The sequence below is a fragment of the Protopterus annectens genome, chromosome 13.part0 (assembly GCF_019279795.1).
Source record: "Protopterus annectens isolate FY-2018-M chromosome 13.part0, PAN1.0, whole genome shotgun sequence".
NCBI lineage: Eukaryota > Metazoa > Chordata > Ceratodontiformes > Protopteridae > Protopterus > Protopterus annectens.
In genome coordinates, this window is record NC_056747.1 from 912,417,244 (window position 1) to 912,444,110 (window position 26,867).

General features: G+C 37.8%; 1 protein-coding gene across 1 annotated transcript; it reads right to left on the reverse strand.

Annotated features, from left to right (window-relative positions):
- Window positions 1-228: 228 nt before the first annotated feature.
- LOC122787771 (glucose-6-phosphatase catalytic subunit 1-like) lies at window positions 229-23,447 on the reverse strand. The gene is made up of 5 exons (XM_044054670.1): window positions 23,154-23,447; window positions 15,965-16,074; window positions 13,686-13,791; window positions 7,474-7,589; window positions 229-2,941 (listed from the first exon to the last, which is right to left on the reverse strand). Exons 1-5 carry the CDS (start codon window positions 23,381-23,383, stop codon window positions 2,430-2,432), a joined length of 1,074 nt encoding a protein of 357 aa, XP_043910605.1. The 5' UTR covers window positions 23,384-23,447; the 3' UTR covers window positions 229-2,429.
- Between the last annotated feature and the right edge of the window lie 3,420 nt (window positions 23,448-26,867).

The window sequence follows — 26,867 nt, forward strand, 5'->3', positions numbered from 1 at the left end:
GTCACCATTTCATGACTATAATTAATATTTGCAGTTGTAATTATACAAAAGGATATTCAGAGCACCCATCTAGGTATTAAATTCCACTTCAAAGACCCATTATTACTTAAACATAAAGGCTGAACTAATAATAAACATAATCTTTATTATTTTGCATGTGTAAATATAAACAGTGTGTTTCAATAGGATGTCCACTGTTTTTCCACAAATAAACACAAAATACCATGATTCACAAAATACTTAATTTTAATAAAATAATATTAAAAACAAACAAAACTTATAGCAGATATGCAGTCTGTGGATATATCATTCATATTTAAAAATAAATACAAAAACATACTTGTAGCATACATATTTGATGTGATTAGACAGATGGCTGTTTCCTATCATCAGTATTTAACATTTACAGCTTGACCATGACCTAATGGGTCCACACATGTGCAAAGTCCTGGCGAGGGACCAGAAGCAATAAGTATTCAGCTACTCTTAAAAAATCACCAGTATATTGAATCAGGTGTTTAAATCTTTCTATGCAGTTTTTGTTCATGTATGCAGTATTGCATTTAGAATCAGCAGAATGTTCAAGTTTTCAATAGTAACACATCATAAAAAAACACTGTTCTAGACACTAAAAGATTAGTAACTTGTCCAGCAAGTTACCCATAGTTTTAACCACACTGCTTTAGTTTCTAAGTATTCCCACATGACTCAAAGTTCTGTAGTCTTACCATGTTTGAATACTGCACTGGTTTCTAAATACTCCCACATGACTCAGAGTTCTGTAGTCTTACCATGTTTGAATACTGCATTGGTTTCAAAGTACTCCCACATGACTCAGAGTTCTGTAGTCTTACCATGTTTAAACACTGCATTTGTTTCTAAGTACTCCCACATGACTCAGAGTTCTGTAGTCTTACCATGTTTGAATACTGCATTGGTTTCTATGTACTCCCACGTGACTCAAAGTTCTGTAATCTTACCATGTTTGAATACTGCATTGGTTTCTAAGTACTCCCACATGACTCCGAGTTCTGTAGTCTTACCATGTTTGAATACTGCATTGGTTTCTAAGTACTCCTACATGACTCAAAAGTTCTGTAATCTTACCATGTTTGAATACTGCATTGGATTCTAATAACTCCCACATCACTCAGAGTTCTGTAGTCTTACCATGTTTGAATACTGCATTGGTTTTTAAGTACTCCCACGTGACTCAAAGTTATGTATTCTTACCATGTTTGAATACTGGATTGGTTTCTAAGTACTCCCACGTGACTCAGAGTTCTGTAGTCTTACCATGTTTAAATACTGCATTTCTTTGTAAGTACTCCCACATGACTCAGAGTTCTGTAATCTTACTATGTTTGAATACTGCATTGGTTTCTAAGTACTCCCACATGACTCAGAGTTCTGTAGTCTTACCATGTTTGAATACTGCATTGGTTTCTAAGTACTCCCACGTGACTCAAAGTTCTGTAATCTTACCATGTTTAAATACTGCATTGGTTTCTAAGTACTCCTACATGACTCAGAGTTCTGTAGTCTTACCATGTTTGAATACTGCATTGGTTTCTAAGTACTCCCATGTGACTCAGAGTTCTGTAATCTTACCATGTTTAAATACTGCATTGGTTTCTAAGTACTCCCAACTGACTCAGAGTTCTGTAGTCTTACCATGTTTGAATACTGCATTGGTTTCTAAGTACTCCCATGTGACTCAGAGTTCTGTAATCTTACCATGTTTAAATACTGCATTGGTTTCTAAGTACTCCCACATGACTAAGAGTTCTGTAGTCTTACCATGTTTGAATACTGCATTGGTTTCTAAGTACTCCCACGTGACTCAAAGTTCTGTAATCTTACCATGTTTAAATACTGCATTGGTTTCTAAGTACTCCCACATGACTCAGAGTTCTGTAGTCTTACCATGTTTAAATACTGCATTTGTTTGTAAGTACTCCCACATGACTCAGAGTTCTGTAATCTTACTATGTTTGAATACTGCATTGGTTTCTAAGTACTCCCACATGACTCAGAGTTCTGTAGTCTTACCATGTTTGAATACTGCATTGGTTTCTAAGTACTCCCACATGACTCAGAGTTCTGTAGTCTTACCATGTTTGAATACTGCATTGGTTTCTAAGTACTCCCACGTGACTCAAAGTTCTGTAATCTTACCATGTTTAAATACTGCATTGGTTTCTAAGTACTCCCACATGACTCAGAGTTCTGTAGTCTTACCATGTTTGAATACTGCATTGGTTTCTAAGTACTCCCATGTGACTCAGAGTTCTGTAATCTTACCATGTTTAAATACTGCATTGGTTTCTAAGTATTCCCATGTGACTCAGAGTTCTGTAATCTTACCATGCTTAAGTCTTATATTTGCTAAGAGAGAGGCAACACAGTACACTGTTTCATTTACTGTCCTACAAGATCTTCTTGTCGTGCGCCCTTATGATATGAGACAGAGAGTACGGTATGATCACTACAGCTGTAAGAGGTACGGCAGCACTCTTGCAGAAGGACAAGAAGTAAAACAGCAGTTCGATCTTAGCTGGTGGTTTGAAGAAGTCGAATAAATGTAGAACTATTATGGAAAACACAATGCAACTGAGTTTGAAGCTGAGCCTTTGTCCTTGTTTTCCTTTACAATTATCAGCATAAAGTTGAGAATTAAGGGCTAACCCCAGACCAAAAAAGGTACCCAGGTTCCTTAACAAGCCAGCAAAGGGTGTTGTATCAATATGAATCCACTCAGCATTGGCACACCACCTCTTAGCTTTCTCCACAGACCAGAGAAGGTCCACTCCAAAGGCTTTCAGGAGAAGATAAAATCCAAGAGCGAAGACAAACAGGAAGGCAGTGGTATTGAGGTAGTGCTTCAGGTTTACCTTATAGATCAACTGGATGTGATTGAATGCTTCAGCTACTGCTATACCTGTAAATAAAAAAAATAATAAAATGCAATGATTAGAAGTCATAGATGAATAAACAAAATGCATGTGCACTTTACTTCTCCTGGTTATTGATTCTCTTATTCTATTATGTTCATCAAAATTCTTTATTATTTGTCTCTCTTTTTGTATTATTAATTTTACCAGAAATTATAATTCTTTTCCTTATCATCTATTGTGTATGTTAATACCCTCCTTGACTGCTTTCTGTAGATGTGCCAATCTCTTCAAGACCTATTACATTAGGAAGTAACAGTAATCCTATGGTGTTCTCAACTTTTACTTATCATGGCACAGTTAGCAATGTGGATTTCTGCTAGGCACACCTCTGTTGTGTGGTAAGTCATAACAATATTTTTATGCTCACCATTTAAAGTAATACATAAAGTATAATGTTACTACAGCACTATATTACAATACTGTATCAATAAAAACATTCAAGCAAAGTGACAAACTGATCCTGCTTTGAAATTAACATTTATTTTAAAAGGTAATGCCTGCAAAAGTTTTTTTTTCCTTCATAGAATGTCAGTCCCATTACTTTCCCATTTTAATGACAGACTTGTAAAGACATCCATGGATAGAATAGAACTAAGGAACTCTTCCATTTTCATCAATATGCTATTTATGTCAATACTTATCTTTCTAAATAACAAAACTGTAGTTTTCATGAGTGGCAGATATAGCTTGATGAAAAAATATAAAGGAGTAATTAATCTTATTTTTATATCAATTCCAGAAGTTCTCTAATAACTTCGGGGAGGTCTTAAAACTGATGCCAAATACCTCTTCTCCATTCTACAAAATTCATACAATTTTCTGGATATAAGATCTAATATCTCCACATCTATTTTTGCCAAATCTCATAGCTGAGATTTTTTTCATTTGTTCATTATTTTATATACTCTATAGTAATGTACTCAGGGTATACTTTAAATAGCCCTTATTATTTTGCAATATTTGTCATAATTGACTTTTCTTTATAATATGCATGCATTCTCTTTGATATGTTAAGTTGTTGTGTCTTTCGGCTTTTCCCAGTTAGGGGACGCCACAGCGGAACTCTGGTCCACTAATGATTGGCAGTAGATTTTTACGTGCCGAGTTGCCAGCCCTGACACACAACCTTCAACAAAGGTACGCCCATTCATGCATGTCTCCACACAGAAGACGCTTTCGCTGAGAATCGAACAGGACAACGTCTTACTGTGAGGTGACAACACTACCGCAGCACCACCACCGCAGTTCTCTTTGATATGTTGACTTGGAAATCCATTCAGCTTTAACTTCAAATTTGATTTATTACAGCATTTTTTTTTAATCTAAGTACTTAACATATCTCTTTGATATGTTAAGTACTTAGATAAAAATGCTGTAATAAATCAAACTTGAAGTTAAAGCTGAATGGATTCCAAGTCAGATCTGTACTACAGTCTTAACCTGCCAATCAGTGATACTTCTGGAATTAATTGTGCAGTTTCCATGGGAATCACATAATTTTAATGGCCCTGGGTCTCATTTCTCAGTTTCTCAGTTTCTAGTTTTGGCTACTTTTCCAAACTTCAGTTTTCTAAATCTTATTGTCTTTTCCACCATTGTGTATCTTCTTACGGCCTTCTTTCCTGACTAGTTTGACCAGTGCATTACAGGAATTCATTGTCTTGAAACCAAATTCCCTTTTTATCATAATCATTGCACTCTGCAGCAACAGAATTTGGAACTTACATAAAGTCATGTCAGGGCTGTACAGAGGATCAAGGTCAAAGTGTTATATATTTTCCTTTTGTGATGCTTCACTGGCCCACCACATTTATTGTTGTGGCTTCTGCTGTGTGATTCACAAACATATACACATACACACACACACACACACACACACACACACACACACACACACACACACACACACACACACACACACACACACACACACATGCACATGCACACAAACAGATACACACACACATGCACACAAACAGATACACACACAGGTAAACAGCTAGAAATGATACACAGGGCTGTGAGCAGCACAAAACCTAATGGCACACTTCTGACCATGTGGTGCACCACATCATTTAAGAAACATTGACTTATGCAGCTATAAGATTTTTTTTCATGACAGATATTTGCTTAACTGTATTTTACTATCAAATCGCACTCCCATTGTGGTACAGTATAAGAAAACATTCCCATAGGTGTGTAACTGTCATGTGATATGGCTGTATATAAAAATGGTGGTGCAAGTGGTTAGGTGAGCTACATCAATCAACAGTACAGTGATTTCACAAAGTATTTTTGTAACTTTCTAGAGAGTGACACACGTAGTATAGCACTGTAGGACTTGAGTGCTTTTACTGTTTTTGTTTTTATTACTGAGTAATCAGGCAGTTCCAGGATCTGAGGTTCATTCCCAAATTCTGGTAAACTGGTTCATGGGTGGAAAGGATCAATGGAGCAGCTCACTTATCCAATTAACAAATGATAAACAAATACTAATGCTAAACACAAACACTTGTTTTGGGGGCCTTCCCGGGAGCACTGCCTGGTTAAGAGAGCAGAGTTTTACAGTTTTGTTTGGTAATTTAAAGGACTCTAATGCAAGAAAAGAAACTCATTGGCAACTCATAGCCTTCATTCTGGGAGTTAAAGTGAGAGATAGTTTAGAGATTATGTTATAATTTACACATTTTTGAGTCTGTTTGTCTCAAAGAAGGACAACTTGCTTCAAGGTTATGCAACATCAGAGGATGCTATAATAATCAAGATGTGCAAGGAAAAAATCCTGTGTATGACAGCGAGGGTGCCCCCACCATGACACCTGACAGTGAGGGTGCCCCCCACCATGACACAGGACAGTGAGGGTGTCCCCCCACTATGACACCTGACAGTGAGGGTGCCCCCCACCATGACACAGGACAGTGAGGGTGTCCCCCCACCATGACACCTGACAGTGAGGGTGCCCCCCACCATGACACAGGACAGTGAGGGTGTCCCCCCACCATGACACCTGACAGTGAGGGTGCCCCCCACCATGACATAGGACAGTGAGGGTGTCCCCCCCACCATGACACCTGACAGTGAAGGTGCCCCACACCATGACAGCTGACAATGAGGGTGTCCCCCACCATGACAGTTGACAGTGAGGGTGTCCCCCCACCATGACACAGGACAGTGAGGGTGTCCCCCCACCATGACACCTGACAGTGAAGGTGCCCCACACCATGACAGCTGACAGTGAGGGTGTCCCCCCACCATGACACCTGACAGTGAGGGTGTCCCCCACCATGACACAGGACAGTGAGGGTGTCCCCCCACCATGACACCTGACAGTGAGGGTGCCCCCCACCATGACAGCTGACAGTGAGGGTGTCCCCCACCATGACAGCTGACAGTGAGAGTGTCCCCCCACTATGACAGCTGACAGTGAGGGTGTCCCCCCACCATGACAGCTGACAGTAAGGGTGTCCCCCCACCATGACAGCTGGCAGTGAGGGTGTCCCACCACCATGACAGCTGACAGTGTGGGTGTCCCCCCACCATGACACCTGACAGTGAGGGTGCCCCCCACCATGACAGCTGACAGTGAGGGTGTCCCCCCACCATGACAGCTGACAGTGAGGGTGCCCCCACCATGACACCTGACAGTGAGGGTGCCCCCCACCATGACAGCAGTCAGTGAGGGTGTCTCCCCACCATGACACCTGACAGTGAGGGTGCCCCCCACCATGACACCTGACAGTGAGGGTGCCCCCCACCATCACAGCTGACAGTGAGGGTGCACCCCGCCATGACAGCCATGGCTTCTTTTTTAAGCTGTTCATATCCCACTTTTGACAAAACTGTCAATAGGTGTGGACTTATAACTTAATATCATATTGGATTATGTACAGCATAGGGCTCCTCAGACTATACAAGGAAATGATGTGTGATTAGTTCTTTTAGAAAAGGGACAAAGATGAGAGTTAAGCCAATAAATGTGTAACTTAATCAATTAATTAAACAAATTTAATGATTTTCCACAGGGCTACCGAACTGTAGGTCAGGTCACACCAAAAGCCAAGTTTTGTTTCTAAAGCTGTTTCAATTGTTATGACTAGAATGTAATAACAGATTATTGACAAATTAGAAAGCCATTTTCAACCAGGAGGGGAAAAATATTAATAATGAAGATATTATTCTGCATTGCTGCCTAGCACATCATAATCTAACATAGCTGTTTGCGTGTAAGCGAACTAGACATTCTGTTTTATTGGGAGTATTTTTCAGTTTAAAATTAATTGTGAAACTCAAAAGAACCTGAATGCTTGATTTCACATGACTTGCTTTCTCTTATTGTTCACAATGTCTTAATGTAACTGTGTTTCATTTGGATGGAGCATCAAAGAAGGTGTTGAACAAGGTTTTCAGATGTCAGATTACCTACTTATACTAAGCACCTTATTCCTGGGTAATGTTTAATTTCTGCCACTACTCAAGTGTTAAGCACAGTAAGAAAAGAATCGATGCAGTGACTTACCTGAAATGACTCCTGCAATGACCTGGTGAGGGAAATGAGCTGCAAGAAAGATTCTGGACAAACAAACACAGACTTGAACTCCCCAGAATCCCATCCACAGCAGGCTATGAGCACACCTAGAAGGAAAACAGTTTATTTAATAATTGATACATAAAATGGCAAACCACATCATATATAAATAACTAAAAAAGTAAAAGTCAGTAACTGTGAGTATAACTTGACCTATATTGGTAATCTAAATAAAATTAAATGGTACAGTTAAACTGTGAACATTTATTAAAACTTTGTGCATACATTATAAATACTAATGAAATTAACTAAAAATGGTAATAAGTGCTGTTTCATCTAAACACTTCATCAGGCCAAACCAGGATTTCAGTCTCAACAGAAGTGTATATCCCACGCTGCATGGCATTATAAATACAGCTGTTTAATTAGTATCTTAAAGATCTAGAAATCAGTATGGCATTAAAGGTCATATTATATCACACCAGGATGGCACTCTGCATCTAAAATGAGCTGTCGGGGATACATCTTTTTTCTCTAAACTTGTGCACTGTTCACCTCCTCTGATTGACATTTCCACATTTTTAATAACTTGAAATATGTATTTCATACATCCATTATGTTCAGTCGAATGCTTATACAGTGAATTATGCAATAGTTTTTACTGGTAGTATAATGTTGCTCATATATATGCTCTTTTAACTTCCTTATGATTTAACCTCTGTGAAAGTCATTTCCTTTCTTATACTGAGCAAGGCAAACCATTCCTTCAGTGTAGTAGTCAGCACACAATTTATACTGATCTCGATGACCAGTAGTTGGGGGCTAAAAATGTCCGATCTGTTTATATATTGTACGTATCCCACAAATGTTATTAATGAATGAATGAATGAATGAATGAATGAATTAATTAATTAATTAATTTATTTATCTATCCATCCTATAGACTGGTCATTGGACTCCTTCAGCCATAATCAGGGCACACTGGTAGAGTATAAACACAAATAATCATTTGAATTTATACAGACTTTTACACAAAGCATCACAACGATAATAGCGTGAGACTTTTAAACACAAAGTAGTACAGTGAAATTCTAAAGATAAAACCACATAACATATCCAAGGTAATACAAAGCGATTAAATATATAAACAAAACATGATGACATGAGAGATAATGTTATGCCTAATATTACTTAGTCATCATTTTGCTTATGATGTCTAACAGGGCCATAGTATAGTTTTGTTAGGATTAGATGTATAATGATGACTTTGGTACAATATTGTCAAACACCTTCCCTTTCTGATGCAAACAGACTTCACTGTTTAGAATGACCATTCCAAAATAGTTTTTGAGATTTGTATTTATTTTCTTTCATGTTTATGCTCCCCAACCCGCATGCCTGCCAAACATTAAGCCTTTTAGATTTTTATTTTCACTATAAGTAAGGCATAGGACCTCACAACTCAACTGAACTACTCTGACTTTCCATAAAGAAGAATGTGATAGAGATTAAGAGAAGAAGATGAAAAGGAATGCACACACACACACACACACACACACACACACACACACACACACACACACACACACACACACACACAAACAAGTACACACACTCACACACACACACACACACACACACACACACACACACACACACACACACACACACACACACACACACACACACAGAAATACACAGACACACACAAACTCATGTGCACACACACAAACAAAAGTGCACATGCACACACACACACAAACAAAAGTGCACATACACACATACACACACACACACACACACTTGCTTCAGTGTTTAACTATACTGATTGTAGCCTAATATTGACTCAAGAGACCCAGGTTCGAGTAGTGGCTCAGGCATCTGAGATGCTGGCATGCAGGGATAGGTGTTCCCATTCCAGGGTATTGGAACATTCATCTCAGCACTCCTTGAGGGGAGACATGGTCCATGAAGAGGGCATTAGCCCTTGGATGATTTCAAGATGAACGTAGTGGAGGAGAGAAGGAGAGGGGGATGACAGGGTAGGTCATAATACAAAAAATGAAACCCTATACCTCACAGATGCAGCTGCTGCTGAGAGCCCACTAGGATGCCCTTAAGTTCTACATTGGCTCCAACCCAAAATCTTCTTCTTCTTCTTCTTCTTCTTCTTTCGGCTGCTCCCATTAGGGGTCGCCACAACAGATCAACTGTTTCCATTTCTTCCTGTCCTCTGCATCTTGCTGTGTCACACCCACACCAACCACCTGCATGTCCTCTCTCATCACATCCATATACCTTATCTTAGGCCTTCCTCTTTTCCTGTTACCTGTCAATTAAAGTCTCCAAACCTTCCAACTTGGGCTGACCCTCTGATATACTTATTCCTAATCCTTCCCATCCTCGTCATACCCAGTGCAAATCTTAACATCTTCAACTCTGCCACATCAAGCTCTGACTCCTGCCTTTTTGTCAATGCCACCGCCTCCAATCCATATAACATAGCTGGTCTCACTACCCTCTTGTAGACCTTCCCTTTCACTCTTACTGGTAATTGTCTATCAAAAATCACTCCTGGCACTCTTCTCCACCCAATCCATCCTGCCTGTACTCTCTTCTTCACCTCTCTTCCACACTCACCATTACTCTGAACTGTTGATCCCAAGTATTTAAACTCATCCACCTTCTCCATCTCTACTCCCTGCATCCTGACCATTCCTCTATCCTCCCTCTCATTCACACACACATATTCTGTCTTAGTCCTGCTGACCCTCATTCCTCTTCTCTCTAGAGCATATCTCCACCTCTCCAGGGTCTCCTCCACCTGTTCCCTACTCTCACTACATATCACAATGTCATCTGCAAACATCATAGTCCACAGGAACTCCTGTCTGATCTCGTCTGTCAACCTGTCCATCACCATTGCAAATAAGAAAGGTCTCAGAGCTGATCCTTGATGTAATCCCACGTCCACCTTAAACGCATTTGTCACTCCCACTGCGGACCTCACCGCTGTCACACTACCCTCGTACATATCCTGTACCACTCTTACATACTTCTCTGACACTCCTGACTTCTTCATACAATACCACAACTCCTCTCTCGGCACCCTGCCATATGCTTTCTCTAAATTTACAAAGACACAATGCAACTCCTTCTAACCTTCCCTGTGCTTCTCCATCAACACACTCAGAGCACACATCGCATCTGCAGTGCTCTTTCCTGGCATGAAACCATACTGCTGATCACTAATCATCACCTCCATTCTTAACCTAGCTTCCACTACTCTTTCCCATAACTTCATGCTGTGACTGATCAATTTAATCCCTCTGTAGTTACTACAGCTCTGCACATCACCCTTATTCTTAAAAATCAGTATGAAAACACTTTTTCTCCATTCCTCAGGCATCCTCTCACTTTCCAAGATTTCATTAAACAATCTAGTTAAAAACCCCACTGCCATTTCACCTAAACACTTCCATGCTTCCACAGGTATGTCATCTGGACCAACAGCCTTTCCGTTCTTCATCCTCTTCATAGCTATCCTTACTTCCTCCTTGCTAATCCACTGCACTTCATGATTCACTATCCAGACATCATCTAACCTTCTCTCCTTCTCATTCTCTTCATTCATCAGCCCCTCAAAGTACTCTTTCCATCTGCTCAACATACTCCCTCGCTTGTGAGTACGTTTCCCTCATTATCCTTTATCACCCTTACCTGCTGCACATCTTTACTAGCTCGGTCCCTCTGTCTAGCCAATCGCTACAGGTCCTTTTCTCCCTCCTTAGTGTTCAACCTTTTATACAACTCTTCATATGCCTTATCCTTAGCCTTTGCCACCTCTCTCTTTGCCACGCACCTCATCTCCTTATACTCTTGTCTACTTTCTTCATCTCTTTGACAATCCCACTTCTTCTTCGCCAACCTCTTTCTCTGTATACTCTCCTGTACTTCTTCATTCCACCACCAGGTCTCCTTGTCCTCCTTCCTCTTTCCAGATGTCACACCAAGCACCTTTCTAGCCATCTCTCTTACTAGCTCTGCTGTAGTTACCCAGCTATTTGGTAGCTCTTCACTGCTACCCAGTGCCTGTCTTAACTCTTCCCTGAACATCACCTCACAATTACCCTTTTTCAATTTCCACCATTTGATCCTTGGTGCTGCCCTCACACTCATCCTCCTGTTCTTGATCACCAATGTCATCCTACAAACCACCATCCTATGCTGCCTAACTACACTTTCCCCTGTGACCACTTTACAGTCTCCAATCTCCTTCAGACTGGCCCTTCTACATAAGATATAATCCACCCGTGTGCGTCTTCCTCCACTCTTGTATGTCACCCTATGCTCCTCCCTCTTGTTAAAATACGTATTCATCACAGCCATGTCCATCCTTTTCACAAAATCCACTACCATCTGACCTTCTGCATTCCTTTGCTTAACACCATACCTACCCCATCACTTCCTCATCCCCTCTGTTCCCTTCACCAACATGCCCATTGAAATCTGCTCCAATCACCAGTCTCTCACCCTTGGGTACAGTCATCACCACTTCATCCAACTCACTCCAAAATGTTTCTTTCTCATCCATCACACATCCAACTTGTGGAGCATATGCACTAACAACATTCATCATTACACCATCAATTTCCAGCTTCATAAACCCAAAATAAAAAAAAATCAGTGTTAATCCTGGGGATGAAAGGTAGAAAGATGATAGGCCCTGATGAATGGGAGCTCTGGGGTAGAAGACTAGAAAGTATGAAGCAAGGGAAAAAAAAACATTGACTCCATTTCATTACTTCTTCTATGTATAATAGAAAAAATGGTTACAGTGATTTTAGCTCCCAGTGTTACATTATGCCAGTAATATATTGATATGTGAGTGTCCTCTGTCAAGAGCATATGATACTAAAGTCTTAAACCCTGTTTGTTACCACCTCCGACCCAGGTAATTAACAAGGAAATGATGGCTTCCATATGAGTATGTTGGAACTATTGTTAACAGCATGAAATTTGTACCTAAACTACTATGCTGCAGCCAGGTGATATACAAAGAACTGCTTGTTACACAAATCTGTCAGTCCTGTCATATATCTGCCAGTGGTTTCTGGATAGATAAGTGTGTAGACAGTCTGATTTTCTTTGTCTGGAGCTCAGCCATGTATGAATATGGCTGTCACAGTGTTCATTGTCCATAACATTATTAATGTTATAGACTGGCTACTGAAGACTTATGGAACAGTATCAATGATTTTGGCAGGCCTCTAGAAATTTCCGAGTTATACTAAAGAACAATGTAGTGACTCAAAATCTTGCACAAAAACAATTTAATTTATTAATTTTCTGATGTCTGTTTCATACTATTTAGGATCATGGGGAAACCAAAACCTAGTAAATGGCTTAAAGCAGAAACATTACTGGATGGGAAGGCAGTCCCTCACAGGATGCACTCATCTTTGAAGATCACCTATCAGTACATATTTGAGACATTGGATAAAGGTGGAGACCCTAGCACAACCCCAAGTAGGGAGGGCATGCAGATTCTGCAAGAAGGCATCCTGGCCAGGAGCCAAACCAGGATATAAGACAGTCTGATTCAGCACCACTAACAGCTCCAGCACTGTGCTGTCTAATACAGACAACATACGAAGCATATTTCTCTACTCATTTTCTAACTACTGTAGAGCCAGACATGCTGCTGGAAGTAAACAGTAGAGAAGTCATAGTTTAATGAGTTTCATCAACAGGAACTAGGAAGGAAAAAACAGAATGCTGAGATAAAAATAACACCAGATAATTATCTTTTAGACCATTTAATTTAAAAATTGTCCCTAGATAATAGAACAACAACAGATGATTGCTAGCTAATAATCTTCTTTCTCTTATTTCCTCTAAAGCTGTTTTTCATCTGTTGCTCATAATCTATAACTTTATTTTTGATTATGATGAATTTACATGTCCACAACCCTCATACAAAAACATATGTCATCATAGTGACACTGATTCGTATTAACCTCATCTTCACTTTCGTGTCCCCTTATCCTTGTACCTTTCAGTCTCTGATGGTCTATTTTTTTTTTATTTCTCCTTTCTTTGATCTCAGCCCCTTTGTAATCCTCTGTGCCTGATACAGGCCAAACATCTCATTAAGAACTGTCAGGGGTTAACAAAAAGTTAATAAACTTCAAAGTTCTTACCATTTCTTGAGCTGTTGCTGCTGTTTCTGAAACAGGAGGGTTAGAATTGCAGTGACCATCACATAGTAAACACCCGCTGAGCCCATTGCATGTCCAGAGGGACTTCCTGTCAAAGAATGGATACGTCTTAGTATAACATAGTTGCCCTGAGGCAAAACTGATGTTTCTGCATTTTAATTTTATTACTGAACTATGTAGCAAGATAATCTGAAAACTAACATTTGAATATGAATTTCTTTGACTATCATTTGCAACATAAAACCATTAAAGGAGTCATTTTTGAAATACAATGATTCGGAATACTCAGGTCTTCCAACAGCCATGTTGGTTTTGAAAGCAGCATGAGGTCAATTTACTAGTAGTAAGTACAATATACTAGTAGCTAACAACAGATAACTGTAAACATGGCATTCTTTGATGAAATCAAATAGGAAATAATAAATAAACAAATAAACAAATAAATAAAACTAATGCATTGTTAAATAATTTATTTTGATGATCACCATCTCTAATGTTTTGATCCACAAAAATCCTCTAAAGAAATTGTGAAACAATGATGAATAATCCTGAAGTATAACATCTGACATTGGAATGTCATTGTCCTATCTAAATAAGCAGAGATGCATCTTTTTATCTCTGCAGTATTGTAATTTGTACTGTTATAGCTAATTACATTTCTACTGCAATCATTTAGTTCCTTAAGTATGGTTTTATTAATTTATAGTCACTACTGCTGTAATCAAACAATACTGTTAGAGACAAAAATCAAATTGCTAAAATGTCACTTTCGTAATTTTTAAATAGCTATGAACTAAACAGTTTGCTATATTTTGCTTTTCTTCTAATTCACTTATGAGTTACTTAAAAGGAGTTGCGATACTGGGCCTAAAAATAAATTGTGCGAAAGTTGGCATCAAACTACCAATTAGACAACATAATCCTTTGTAAGAATTGGCTTTAAGTCTGAAAATATATACTTCTTGATGTCTGTTTTGTTTAGAAGGTACTAATGAATAAATACCTAAGGTCAGCCATGTCACGTAATCATTCAGTATTACCTTGTCATGCTAACATTTTAGTTGTACTATTATGAAACTTCTGAAAGTCCTTACTAAGGAATCAGTGCCTTTCAGCCCTAAGGAATGCCCTGTATGACAGAGACTGAAGCAGAATGTAGTGCTATAACAGAATACATCATCTGCTGTATGTGATATATGGTTATGATTGCTTACACATTTGTTATTACAGCACTCCTGTCAGCTCTACCTAAAATGTATAAGTGTTTTGACAATAGCAAGTGCAAAAATTAAGTAAATACAATAAATATTTTGGTTTGCTTTAAAACTGTTGGTGAGTGAAAAATTAGCAGTTTAATTTTCACATCCAGCATTACTGCTCCGTTTAAAATGCATTGTTTACTCTTATGAGCAACTGTGAAACACTAATAAATAAGAAGCAAGCAAACTGAGTACTATCAAGCTAGAAAAAAGCTATTTTGATTAATTTAATTAGGTGTAGCTGGCAAAAATGCCATGTTAATGAAAAGCTATGTTAAAATCCAAGTCTATCAGCTGTTCATTTTGTGAATAATCTTGATTCTAATTATTTTACTTCTGCACGCTATGTGGTTACTTGGAATAAAAAGGATTCCAATTAGTTTAGGAAGCATATAACTCCCATTGTTAAAGAAGAAACAAAACAGACACACCAACATACAGCCCTTGGATTCACTTTCCTATGGATTTGGTTCCCTATTGAGTCATAACAAGACATAAAAAAATACCAAAAATGCAGAAGAACGAATCTCAAACATCAGTCTTCTCCTTTAAACTTCATTTTACAGTGGTTTGGGGCCTCCTGCACCCCCACACTCCCAAAAGTTATGTGTACTCACTCTGAGATTGCCATATCTTGGAGAAAAAGGGAATATTCCGTGAAATGGCATCTTGGACTTATGTGTATGTAAGTCAGATCTTTCGGACATTCAGTCTCTGTACCACTGGATTCCATGTGCACTACACAAGTAAATGAACTAGAGTCTTACATTAGCTGTATGTTGCAGATTTCTATTTGCAATACATCTGCATGATTTAGGTATAGATTAGTGTTGTAGCACATAAAAAAACTGTGCTCTATTTGCACTTTTTAAATTTATTTATTTTCCATTAACTTTATTGAAGATGATTATAGACTGTTGTGTCAGATTGTGTGATCATTGAATTAACTGATGCATGAGTATTTTGTTACTTGCAGTAAAGTGTCAAATGTTGCTTTCTTACCTGGCCCAGTTTCACATGTAACTGGAAATTGTTCAACCACTGGGACAGAAGAGTTGCTGTAGAAAGTAGTTTCATAAACCCACCAGTATGGCCTTTGTCCAAAGAGAATCCTGTAAGAAACAGAACAGAATATATAAGGATTTAATAGAAGAATGGAATTTCAAACAACAGCTTAAGTGTCTATCTTAGGTCCTGCCCTGCCGTGTGTTTTCTGTGTGAAAACACTACAAGTAAGTTATGCCTACAGATATCACAGCTATAAGGGCATGTGATGGGATCTTTCAGCTGTGTCAGAACTAGGAATTCTATAGAAAAAGATTTAGATCTCAGGTCTCATAGAATAAAAAAAAAAAAAAACAGAACAATCATAGACAAGAAAGCCTTATACAGGGGATGATGATAATTATCCATGATGGGTAAACAAGGGGAACATGTATTAGTATTAGTGACTTTCTCCTAATATAACATTGAGGTGCAGATCAGAACAAATCCTTAGATCATCATTTACAGTTATAATGTGATACCTAATTGTATTTGTGTGCAGGTTCCTGGTACAACATTTACAGGGTCAGAATGTGCTCCTGACAAAGAGAATAAATCAAACTGGGGTATAAAATGACTGTCACAGTGAGAAAAAGGAGGCATGACTGATTGTAACAGTTCAGTTACTTATGTCCTCTGATATGTGCTCATTAGATAAAACTAGATAAGAGTAACAGGGTTCAGAACAGAGGATAGTGTCAAGGGACACAGTCCCTTAAGGACAGTAGCAGTCTGTAAAATACTGAAAGGCACAGGCACAAACCTAAGGCATCCTTTAGCCCTTAGGGATTGAAATATGTAAAATTCAGTTAATAATAGCAAGGCTTGTAAGGGCTATTAAGCTGTTAGCCTAGTAATCTCCTATGAACCCTATGGACTGAGAATTAATGCTTTACTGAGGGGATCCATTGGAACTGAAGAACATCATTCTCAAGTGCAGCACCAAATTATTCCCCCTTATTTAGATCACAGGTAGGGTGTGTGATATGATAGCAGGTCAGCACTGTCAATAGGCTAGGCTAGAACTAATACTTTAGTATAAATAAATAAGATAAGTAAAGTCACAGTGGGACAGGTGCTGAGACATTATCTGCTTCTGTGTTTTCTCGTACCACAAGAATACTTTTCTTGTGTTATAAATGTTGTCTCCCCCACGATATTGCACGAGCTCTGTTACAAAGCTCTATACTTACAAGTTTACTGAGACTTTTGTCATTATTTCATGTAAGTATATTTATCATGAAGAACTTTGCTGTGTATTAAATTTAATCAGTTTAATACATGGCTGCTCTGTGAAATAGTAAGACCCCTTACTAAATTGGTCACTGTCTGCTTCTGCTTGACCAGAAGACTATACTGCATGTGCCAAATATTTAGTCTCAGGAAATGACAGAAAACCTGTTTTACTTGCATGTATTTGTCAATTGCTTTGTTCTGGCTATAAAGTAATTGCTCTCAGTTATAAATTGACCTAAAAATTGACCTGAGGGTAGGAGGCCCACTACCCTGCCACCAATACCCACACACCCCCTCTTGCTCTAATATTATACTTCCTACATATGTATTTCACTTGTAACTTTTTTCCAAAGCCCTCCCCAGATCACCTTACTACTTCTATTCATATACTTCTGTTTCTGGTTTTCTAATTCCTTAACTATTTTTATTTTTTAGCCCCATTCCCAACTTTCTCCCTCCCATACTGCTTTGTACTATATCCATTTATAATCACACCCTCCCTAATAGTAGCTATATATTCCATGTTGTACCCTTTTCTTTTCTCAATTAAATCCCACTTTTTTCTTATTTTGACTACATCATTATACTCTTTTTCTTATTTTACTACATCGTATACTCTAACTTTTAATACCCCTCTATTTCTTGCATTCCTTTAGCTCCACCTCCTGCAAACTCCCACCAATTCAAACTACACTCCAGTCTACTACACATCTCCTCCTACACCTCACCCATATTACTCTAACCACACACCCCTTTTCTACACTACTATCCCACAATATTTTCACTTATGTTCTACCCCTGTAACTGCTTCACTTCCAAAAGCCACAATTCCCCCTCTACTTCCATTTAAGCTATCTCACTCTATACAAATCATGCTGTTTTACTCATGCCTATCATTTATATTCCTTCTTCTCCTTTCTCCCCTGACAACTCCTCCAGCAGCACTACTACAAAAGCATACCTGAATTGTTACCTCATCAACACTCAATCCCTCCACCATAAGCTTTTCCTCAAATAACCCCATCACTGATCTCTATACTGATCTTCTTCTTCTATTCCCACCTTAAAGTCCTTAGTACTAACCACTACAACCTAAAACTAATACAAATACCCAAATTAGTAAAAACTCCTAAAACAACTTGACGGGCTTTCACGGCATTAAACTTGTGAGGGAGCATTCAGCCCAACCCAGGTCTCTTTCCTACTACACAGACATAAAAACTAAAACTTATCACTCTTAATATCAGGAGCAGGTGCAATAAACTGATGCACTTCCATGCCTGGTTAATACACTCTAACCCAGACATCCTTGTTATTACAGAAACTTGGCAAAAAACAGAAATAAAAGATACTGAAATTCTTCCCACTGGTTACAGCATTATGAGAGTAGACAGAGCACAGAAAAAAGTGGTGGAATAGCCATAATTTTCCCTAACAACTTGAAAGTTTCCCAGTACTCAAATACTATACCAAAATTATGTACAGCCAAAATCCTTGCAGCATTTCTAAAACTTAACTAATCTAAAAACATCTGCATAGTTGTTTCATAAATCCTTCCAGAGCAAAACATTCCCATTCTGGAAAATATTCAAGCCCGGATATCTGAAACAATACTGAATGAAACCATTATCCTAGGGGATGTTAACACTGACTGGCAGACACTAATCTCACACAACCCAGCAAACCTTATAAACCTCTGTGGCGTTACTCAGCTTATAAGTACTCCGACCAGATATAACAAAAATAACATCCAACACTCCACCCTGGATTGGATACTAGTCTTAAACCCTTCTAACTTTACATCCTCATGCACATTCCCCAACTCAAAAATCCAAAATGTATGGAAAACAGGCAGCACACCCTTACTACCAGAAACACTTAGTAGTTAAAGGACAGCTTGTCAGAGCTGCAAGGGTGGTGTCAATGGAAGATGATTTTAACTCAGAATGCCATAATTTAAGAGAAATGTTTCTTAGACGAGCATACCCTGTATCACTATTAGATGATTTGATAAGGGAGATAAAGACCAAAACAAAATAGTGGCTTTTATAAACCTATTCTGACTAGAAATCCAACAAACAGCAGTCCTAGTGAAAGTATAGTATATGTTCCTAGTATAGTGCCTGATACTTTGACCAACATCAATGTTATGAACCAACCCAATTTTATTGCAGGTTTGATTACGATTTTCAGTTCAGATTCCATATATATAAAATAAATTGTTATTAAAAATTGGAAACTGATCATGGAAGATAGGGACATCATAGAAAAGGTAGGAAATAGCCCTAAATTTATTTTTAGAAGGGGCAAGAACCCGAAATGTTTACTTGAAGAGAACAAGACACCTAAGTTTAAACATTCAAGCATGCATCATTGAGTAAGTTGCACATATGGTAAATATATGGAACTGGGACAAACAGTTGAAGTTAATGGTTTGAAATTCAGCAGTAATGGGAAGTTTAATTGCAACTCTAAAATTGTTGTTTATTTAGCTAAGTGCCAACTATGTGCCTCTTTTTACATAGGCAAAACTGAGTGTAAATTTAAGGATGGCATCTACGAGCACTTGTAAAGTATTAATAGAGGCAAAACTGAGAATGCACTAGCTAAGCATGTGCTTTTGAATCAAAACCATTCCTTTAAATTCCATGTTATTGACCAGGTGACCATTGACCCAAGAGGGGGACCTAATGCATTAATATTAGAACATTTAGAATTGTTATGTCAGGTACGTTTAAATTCATATAATTATCCAGGCTTGGACTCTGTCAACAAAGCTCATGACACTGGCAAACTAGTATCTGCAGTATTTTTAGATTTGTCAAAAGCATTTGACATGGTTTCTCACCCCAAACTCCTTAAAGAACTTTCCAGCATTGGTCTATCCTCCTCTTCACTTCAGTGGTTTTCTAGCTACCTAGCTGACAGGCAGCAAGAAGTGAAGTAGTAGGGTTGTATCTCCCCATATCACACCACCCCCACAGGTGTACCTCAAGGATCCATCCTTGGCCCATTACTACTTAATATCTTCATCAGTAACTTACATGCATCCTCCTGTAAAGGCACTCTAATCCAATTTGCAGATGACTCCACTGTCATCTGCTTATCAGTCAGATTAACTCACCTATAATACATAACACAACAAGCTTTGTCTTCCGTAGAAACATGACTCTCCAATGCTGAACTTCTATTGACCCCCCCCCCAAAAAAGCTCCTTCTCTTCTCCCACAAACCTCATAGCTCCAACAAAACAAACTTCTAGATCTTTACAGCCAACAGTACTGAAATTGAATTGGTTCAGCATGCTGAACTACTAGGTGTCACAACTGACAATAATCTCAAGTTTGACCTATACATACAAAACAGTATCGAAAACCAACCAAAATCTAGGCATGCTATACAGGAATAAAAACTTCCTCACAGCAGCTACAAAAATTACCCTGACCAAAACTTACCTCACTGTTATATGGGGCTCCAATTCTAACTAACTTACAGACCTCCCTAAGAAAAAAAACTAGAAAGCTGCTATAACAAAATTGCCAAATTTTACATAAACACAACCCCTCTAACTCATCACTCTAAACCCTGCATTCCCTAAGATAGCTTGAACTCCTCCCTCCACCTCAAATACGTACAACTTACTACGATATACAAAATCATCCACAACCCACTAGCTTGTCCTGCTCTTAGCCCATTAATCATGTATAGATCCCAAATAGACATCTCGGATCTGAAGACAAGTATCTCCCCACAGCTTATAAACCTAACAAAACCCCAGGCCTAAGACTTTACTCCTGCTCTATGCAAAACTATGGAACTCTCTCCCTTTAACTATCAAAACTGCTACTAACGTGCACTCCTTCAAACTTTCTATAAAAGAATAGTTCAACAAAGCTTGGATTTGCTCCTGTATGAGCCCTGGCTGAGGTACTCTTATACCTTTTTCTACCTCTACTCTAGCCCCACTACTAATTTACCTTACCCTTTCTTCCTCAACACATACTCCACTGAGGTTAAACTCATACCTTTTCCACATCTATTCGTACTATCCCTTCTATCACACCCTACCCTTCTCTACTCACACTATCCTACACCTTCACCAATATAATCTGTTGCCATATTTCACAACCTCTAGAATATTAATAATCATTATGATAATCATCTATTATATAAATTATATTGCATCTTCCTATTATCAGGCTTTCCATATAACGTATGCTTGAACACTATGACTTTATTATGTCTGTTGAGTTTTTATTCTGACAAACTAATGTATTGTTTTTTACATTTTGTGTTTGAATGTTATGACTTTATTATGTCTAAGTTATCTGACAAACGAATGTGTTGTTTTTATATTTGTGCTTGAATGTTATGACTTTATTATGTCTGTTAACTTCTCATTCTGACAAACTAATGTGTTGTTTTCATATTTGTGCTTGAATGTTATGACTTTATTATGTCGCTCTAGTTTTTCGTTCTGTTAACCATATGCATCTGGAGCTTTTCTCCCCGGGCCTCCACTGAAAATGGGTACCTCGTGACCTAGTCAAACTTTCCTGATAAATAAATGCCAAATAAATAAGACAGACCAGGTGCAGAAAAAAATGGACACCGGGACTGGTGCAAGGGTTGTATTTATCTCCAAAGCTAGAATCAAAATATTCTACTACTGGAATAACAATGATATATCATGGCGTTAACATAGCACAAAACTGTGGCTTAGAGTATCACAAAGTCATCAATTAACTGTATGACGCAGACCTTCCTGTACTTCGGTCTAACTGAAGTAGGTAAAATCTGTATTCTCACATTTAACTCATTCATACTAAAGGTTTATTGCAATGAATTCTCATCAAAAACAAAGCATAACTTTCTAGGTGGTATATTCTATGCAGATATTCTAGCAACCATTAACTGTAAGTATAATAACAGATGAAATTAAATGAGAACATATTATTTCCCAGCTTTAAAATGTTAATGAGCAGTCACATTCCTGCAGGTAATTTACATGCTGATTTGGATAAAATGTATTTAGAATGTACAAGTAACATGACACAGTCATTAAAATAGTATGAAATGCTACATTTTTAATAACAAGAAATTCTGCCACTAGCAAGTATCGCCATTTAAGTGCAATAGAGGCTATAACAATCCTGGCTTTATTCATAGTCACAAAGAACAACCTTTTTTTATAAATACCTCCACTTTACTAAGTGTCTCTTCAGTTCCGGACCTTCTTGTCTTTCCTGCATTATTTTAACAATGTTGGTGATGTTCAGCATATTGGAAAGTAATGTCGGTGCTAGCTTTCAAACTACCAGGGTTAAAACAGTTAATACCCTAGCCATTTTAGACAGCTTGATCTAACAAAATACTACAAGTAAAGTATCTTATAGTCTAGATGTAAAAACACCCAGTTATTTCACTTTAACTTTCAAATAGTTTCAGGGATAAATGTTTTTATTTTTGTAAGTAGTTAAATAGTTTAGTCTTGCTGATGTCAAAGTGCTTTTACTGTCTTTTGCTGAATTTTGCATTTTAAAGTTATTCATATAATGAATTTTATAACAGAACACCTGCAACTTATTTTTCTGACATCATTATATAGCAGCAGGTATTTTGAGCATTCTCCATTTAATTCCTACTCAAGTATATTTGTGAATTTTTGCTTTAAATAGCAGCTGATATATTCAAACCTTTGACATGTTTTCTATGCTTTCCCTGATAAGTGAATGTCACCTCCTGGGTTCATGTCTATAAATGATAATTCCTATGCAGTGTACTTGCTTGCTCTCTGTATACAAAAGAATAGTTTGATCAAGCTTGCTTTCTTATTTTTGCCTATTAAGGAGAAGCAATAGGCTGTTTTAAAACAGAATACATAGACAAACTGATAAAGATATGAACTCACCATTTAAAGACAAGGTTCAGCCAGTCACCGATCACGGCCACCCAGATGAGTCTGATGCCCACTGACTCGCAGAGATGGAACCAGATCGGGAAAAAGACAAAAAAGGTGTTTCGTAAATCTGCAGCGAATGAGATGAACAGAAACAGATTTTGGGAATCCTTGTAGTTGGTCTGAAGGTACTGAACCATCTGGATCCCAGAACCATGGATCAGGTCCATTCCGGATTCCATTTCCTCAGCCTGTATTACCTTAGAATTTGCCCGCTATGGGTCTCTGAGTGCTACCTGTACTGACTCCCTGCTGGACTGACAGTTGCATTATATAGTTACAGATAAACAAGTCAGACAAACAAAGGGACTATGATCTTTGGTCCCTCAGCAAAGTTCTACCAAAAAAAAGTTATTTGTCCTGAATGTGACATCACTGTTTTGACGCACACAGTTTTTCAGTGTTAGTGAAAAACATCCTTTCTCCACATGTCATTTCTATGATAAGTTAGTGTTTTCATCTTGATTTTATAAAAATAAGAGGTTTAGTTCAGTTAGGAAAATTAATGCAGATTTCCTGATCATATGACATTGTTATTTAGAACCATTTTAATCTGAGGTTGCAGGAAAATTAACATTATCTTCAAATGCTGTTGCATGATTCATCGCAAAATTAAAGTTAAAAGAAATCATCAGTGCTTAGACATATTACTTTTGTTTTAATATTTTAATTTTTTTAATTTTTGGAATCTCACCACATTTGTCTGCCATAGCCATGGTCCTGGGCCCATCTGCCTTCATTTGCTTCACCTTCCTCAATAGCTGTCCAACTTGTCTCTTTGAACAGCGTCTTTAAGTGGGGAAATCCATTGTGTAAACAGTCAGGGGGTAGTGTGGGCATATTAATTTTAAGATGACAGTTAAACATAATTTGGTTTCTTTCAAGTAATGTTTCTCTACATTGCTGTAATGTAGTTTGGCCAGGAAATGGGTACATTAAAACAGAACCACCTGCTTGTATGCATTAACATATGAACACAAATAAAGCTAAATGTGAACTAGATGGGACAGAGTACTGACTTTTGATACTTTGTCATTTGGTGTGTGAATATGTTTCATATAGCTGTGCACATTGTGTTAATATATGACATGATGGCACAAGCTATGCTGATATGTGTAACATGTTGGTACTGAGTGCAATAACATTGTGTTGTTTAATTGTTACTGTGCATGTCATGTGGTGATGTTGTGTCTTTGGAGGAGATTATGCATGGCTAGGACTGAGTTCCAATGAATCCCACTAAATGGGAAAAGAATTACACGGAGAAACCTTATCTGCCTTGTTAATGTACTTTTCATATTAGCTGTGTTGGTGCTTACAAACTTTTTGTTGGGTGTTGTCTGCCCAAAACAAAAGCATTTGCCTGTTTATGCACACAGCACTTTTACATGCATATGCTCTTGCATAAAGTACCTTCTATTATTGGTTATATGTTCTTCCAACCCTGCTTAGCTGTGCAGCTATCCAGTGGTTTGTGTTGGACCTGCTGCCATGTTGTCTGTTTGTGCATTCATTCACATTTCATGCATTCCCAAGGCCCATTGTTTGTTCAGGCATTACCTAAGCCCTGTTAAGATTTTCCATTGATTTGTGTGAATATGTAGCCACCCTGTAATGTAAACCTTGGCTCCAGATGATTGTCACTGTTGAAGACACACCCTGACCCCATGTGAAAAAATGGGAAAAGGGGTTATAGACGGATGGTTGTAATCCTAAGGAATGGTTTCCACAGTGCAACCTTTTTCCTCATTTTTCTTTAACGTTTCTAATTTTTTGAAAGAATGCTTATTCCTTTGCTCCTTTACAATACCATTAAGCTTCAGATTCTGACTCTATTTATAAGTAGTTAGACAGAAAGAGAAACAGCTGCACAGAAGATCTAGAGGGATAGAGAAACTTTGCATATGAAATGATTCAAGGAACTATTTTTGGAAACACAATCCATATAAAGCACAAAAATAATATACAAGATGTACTGTGTAACAAACCTACAGAACAAGAGTCTGAAATAATACATTCAAAATTCAGTGCAACACTTAAACCAGAATAAATGCACATATTATCACTTCATGCAGTGCATGATACCTGTGTTGATATTTGCCGATCTGTAAGAAGCATCAGACACAGCATACAGTTTTCTTTTATCAGATGTGCTTTTAGCCTACATAAAACAGTTGCAGGTTAATCACTAGCAGGTAAAAAAAAATCACAGATGAGAGGGCTTACACAAGAGAAGATGACGTTGCAAAAGAGCATTCCATATTTAAGTATTTCCAGCATTATAAAACAAAATGACATAAGGGGAGCAAAGAGTAAAGTGTGTGTCCCACTTTCATAGATAGCCTTTGAATGTATGCAGTTTCATCCTATTCACTAGCAGGATTCACTCGAGTGGAGTCATAAAAACATCCAGAAGAGCCATGGATCATATCATAATGTAACTATAAATTGGTGACTTTCAGGCTGTGGCTAATTTGGGAGCCTGTACATTCTGTACTATGTTATCAATGTTGCTAAAACATAAATATGCAAAATGGAAAAATAAAATAAAATGATTGAATTGCGAATTTTAGCTGTTTCAGTGAAAAGTGATATGATCAAAAATGATTATTGCATCAGAGAGTTTCTGCTTAATTCTGAACTGCAGCACTGAAATGTCTGCAATGGGGAAACTATAGTTATTGCAGAAGAGATGTTCATTTTTTTACCTTAATACTTCCATATTTAATATTCTCAAGCATGAGTAGAGCTCATATACTGTTATTTTTCTTCCTATCAGATAATATAGGTGTATTTTTTGCAGAGATATAAATCATCATGCTGTTGAACTCTGTTTTCCTGCACATTTCTAATATTTTTTTTATCTGAGTTATTTTGAAACTTAATGTCTGCAAGATGACCTCAAGGTTCAAGAAAAACTGCTTGGATTCTGCGTATTTTATAAACAGAATTAAAAAACATAGATGAAAAGCATTCCTTGAGTTGTTTGTCCCAAACAGCAGAATGTGATCTTGACAGTTATCAGTAAAGTTTACTTCACATTTATTTATTTATTCTGTTCCCAGGGCATACCGAGTTCTTGAGTGACATGACCTGTTAGCACTGGAAAACATTTTCTTCTATGACAGTGACATGCGGCATTGCAAAAACAAGTTAATCATCAGAAAATACACAGTCCAACAAGTGATTTAGTAACCTAGAAGAGAGAAGATGGATTTTATGAAGGTCTTTTACTCAGTGCAGTCCTTGAAGAGCATTTTTAGCTCAGAACAATTCTGTGTATCACTACAGTTGCATGTTACTGTCATAAAGAAGACAGGTAGGATTCAGTGAACACTTGACGGGACATTCTGAGAACCTTGCAGTAACACTGAAACATATATGTAGCACATGAAATACTGAAGAACATGTCTGAGGGTGTAGTATACTTCATTTTGACAATCAAATATATTTTGAAATTGGAATACACATAAAAAAAACAAAGCTGCAAAATATAATTGATTGCCAAAATGAAGTAAAGTATACCCTCAGGCAATTATATTTTGCAATTTGAATAGCCATCAGAAAAGTAAAACTGCTGTTCAGCCTCAGATAAATTTCAGCAGAATGTTTCAAAAATGCTGCTGTTCAATTATATAATGTGATAAACTGTATTTGCATTTTTTG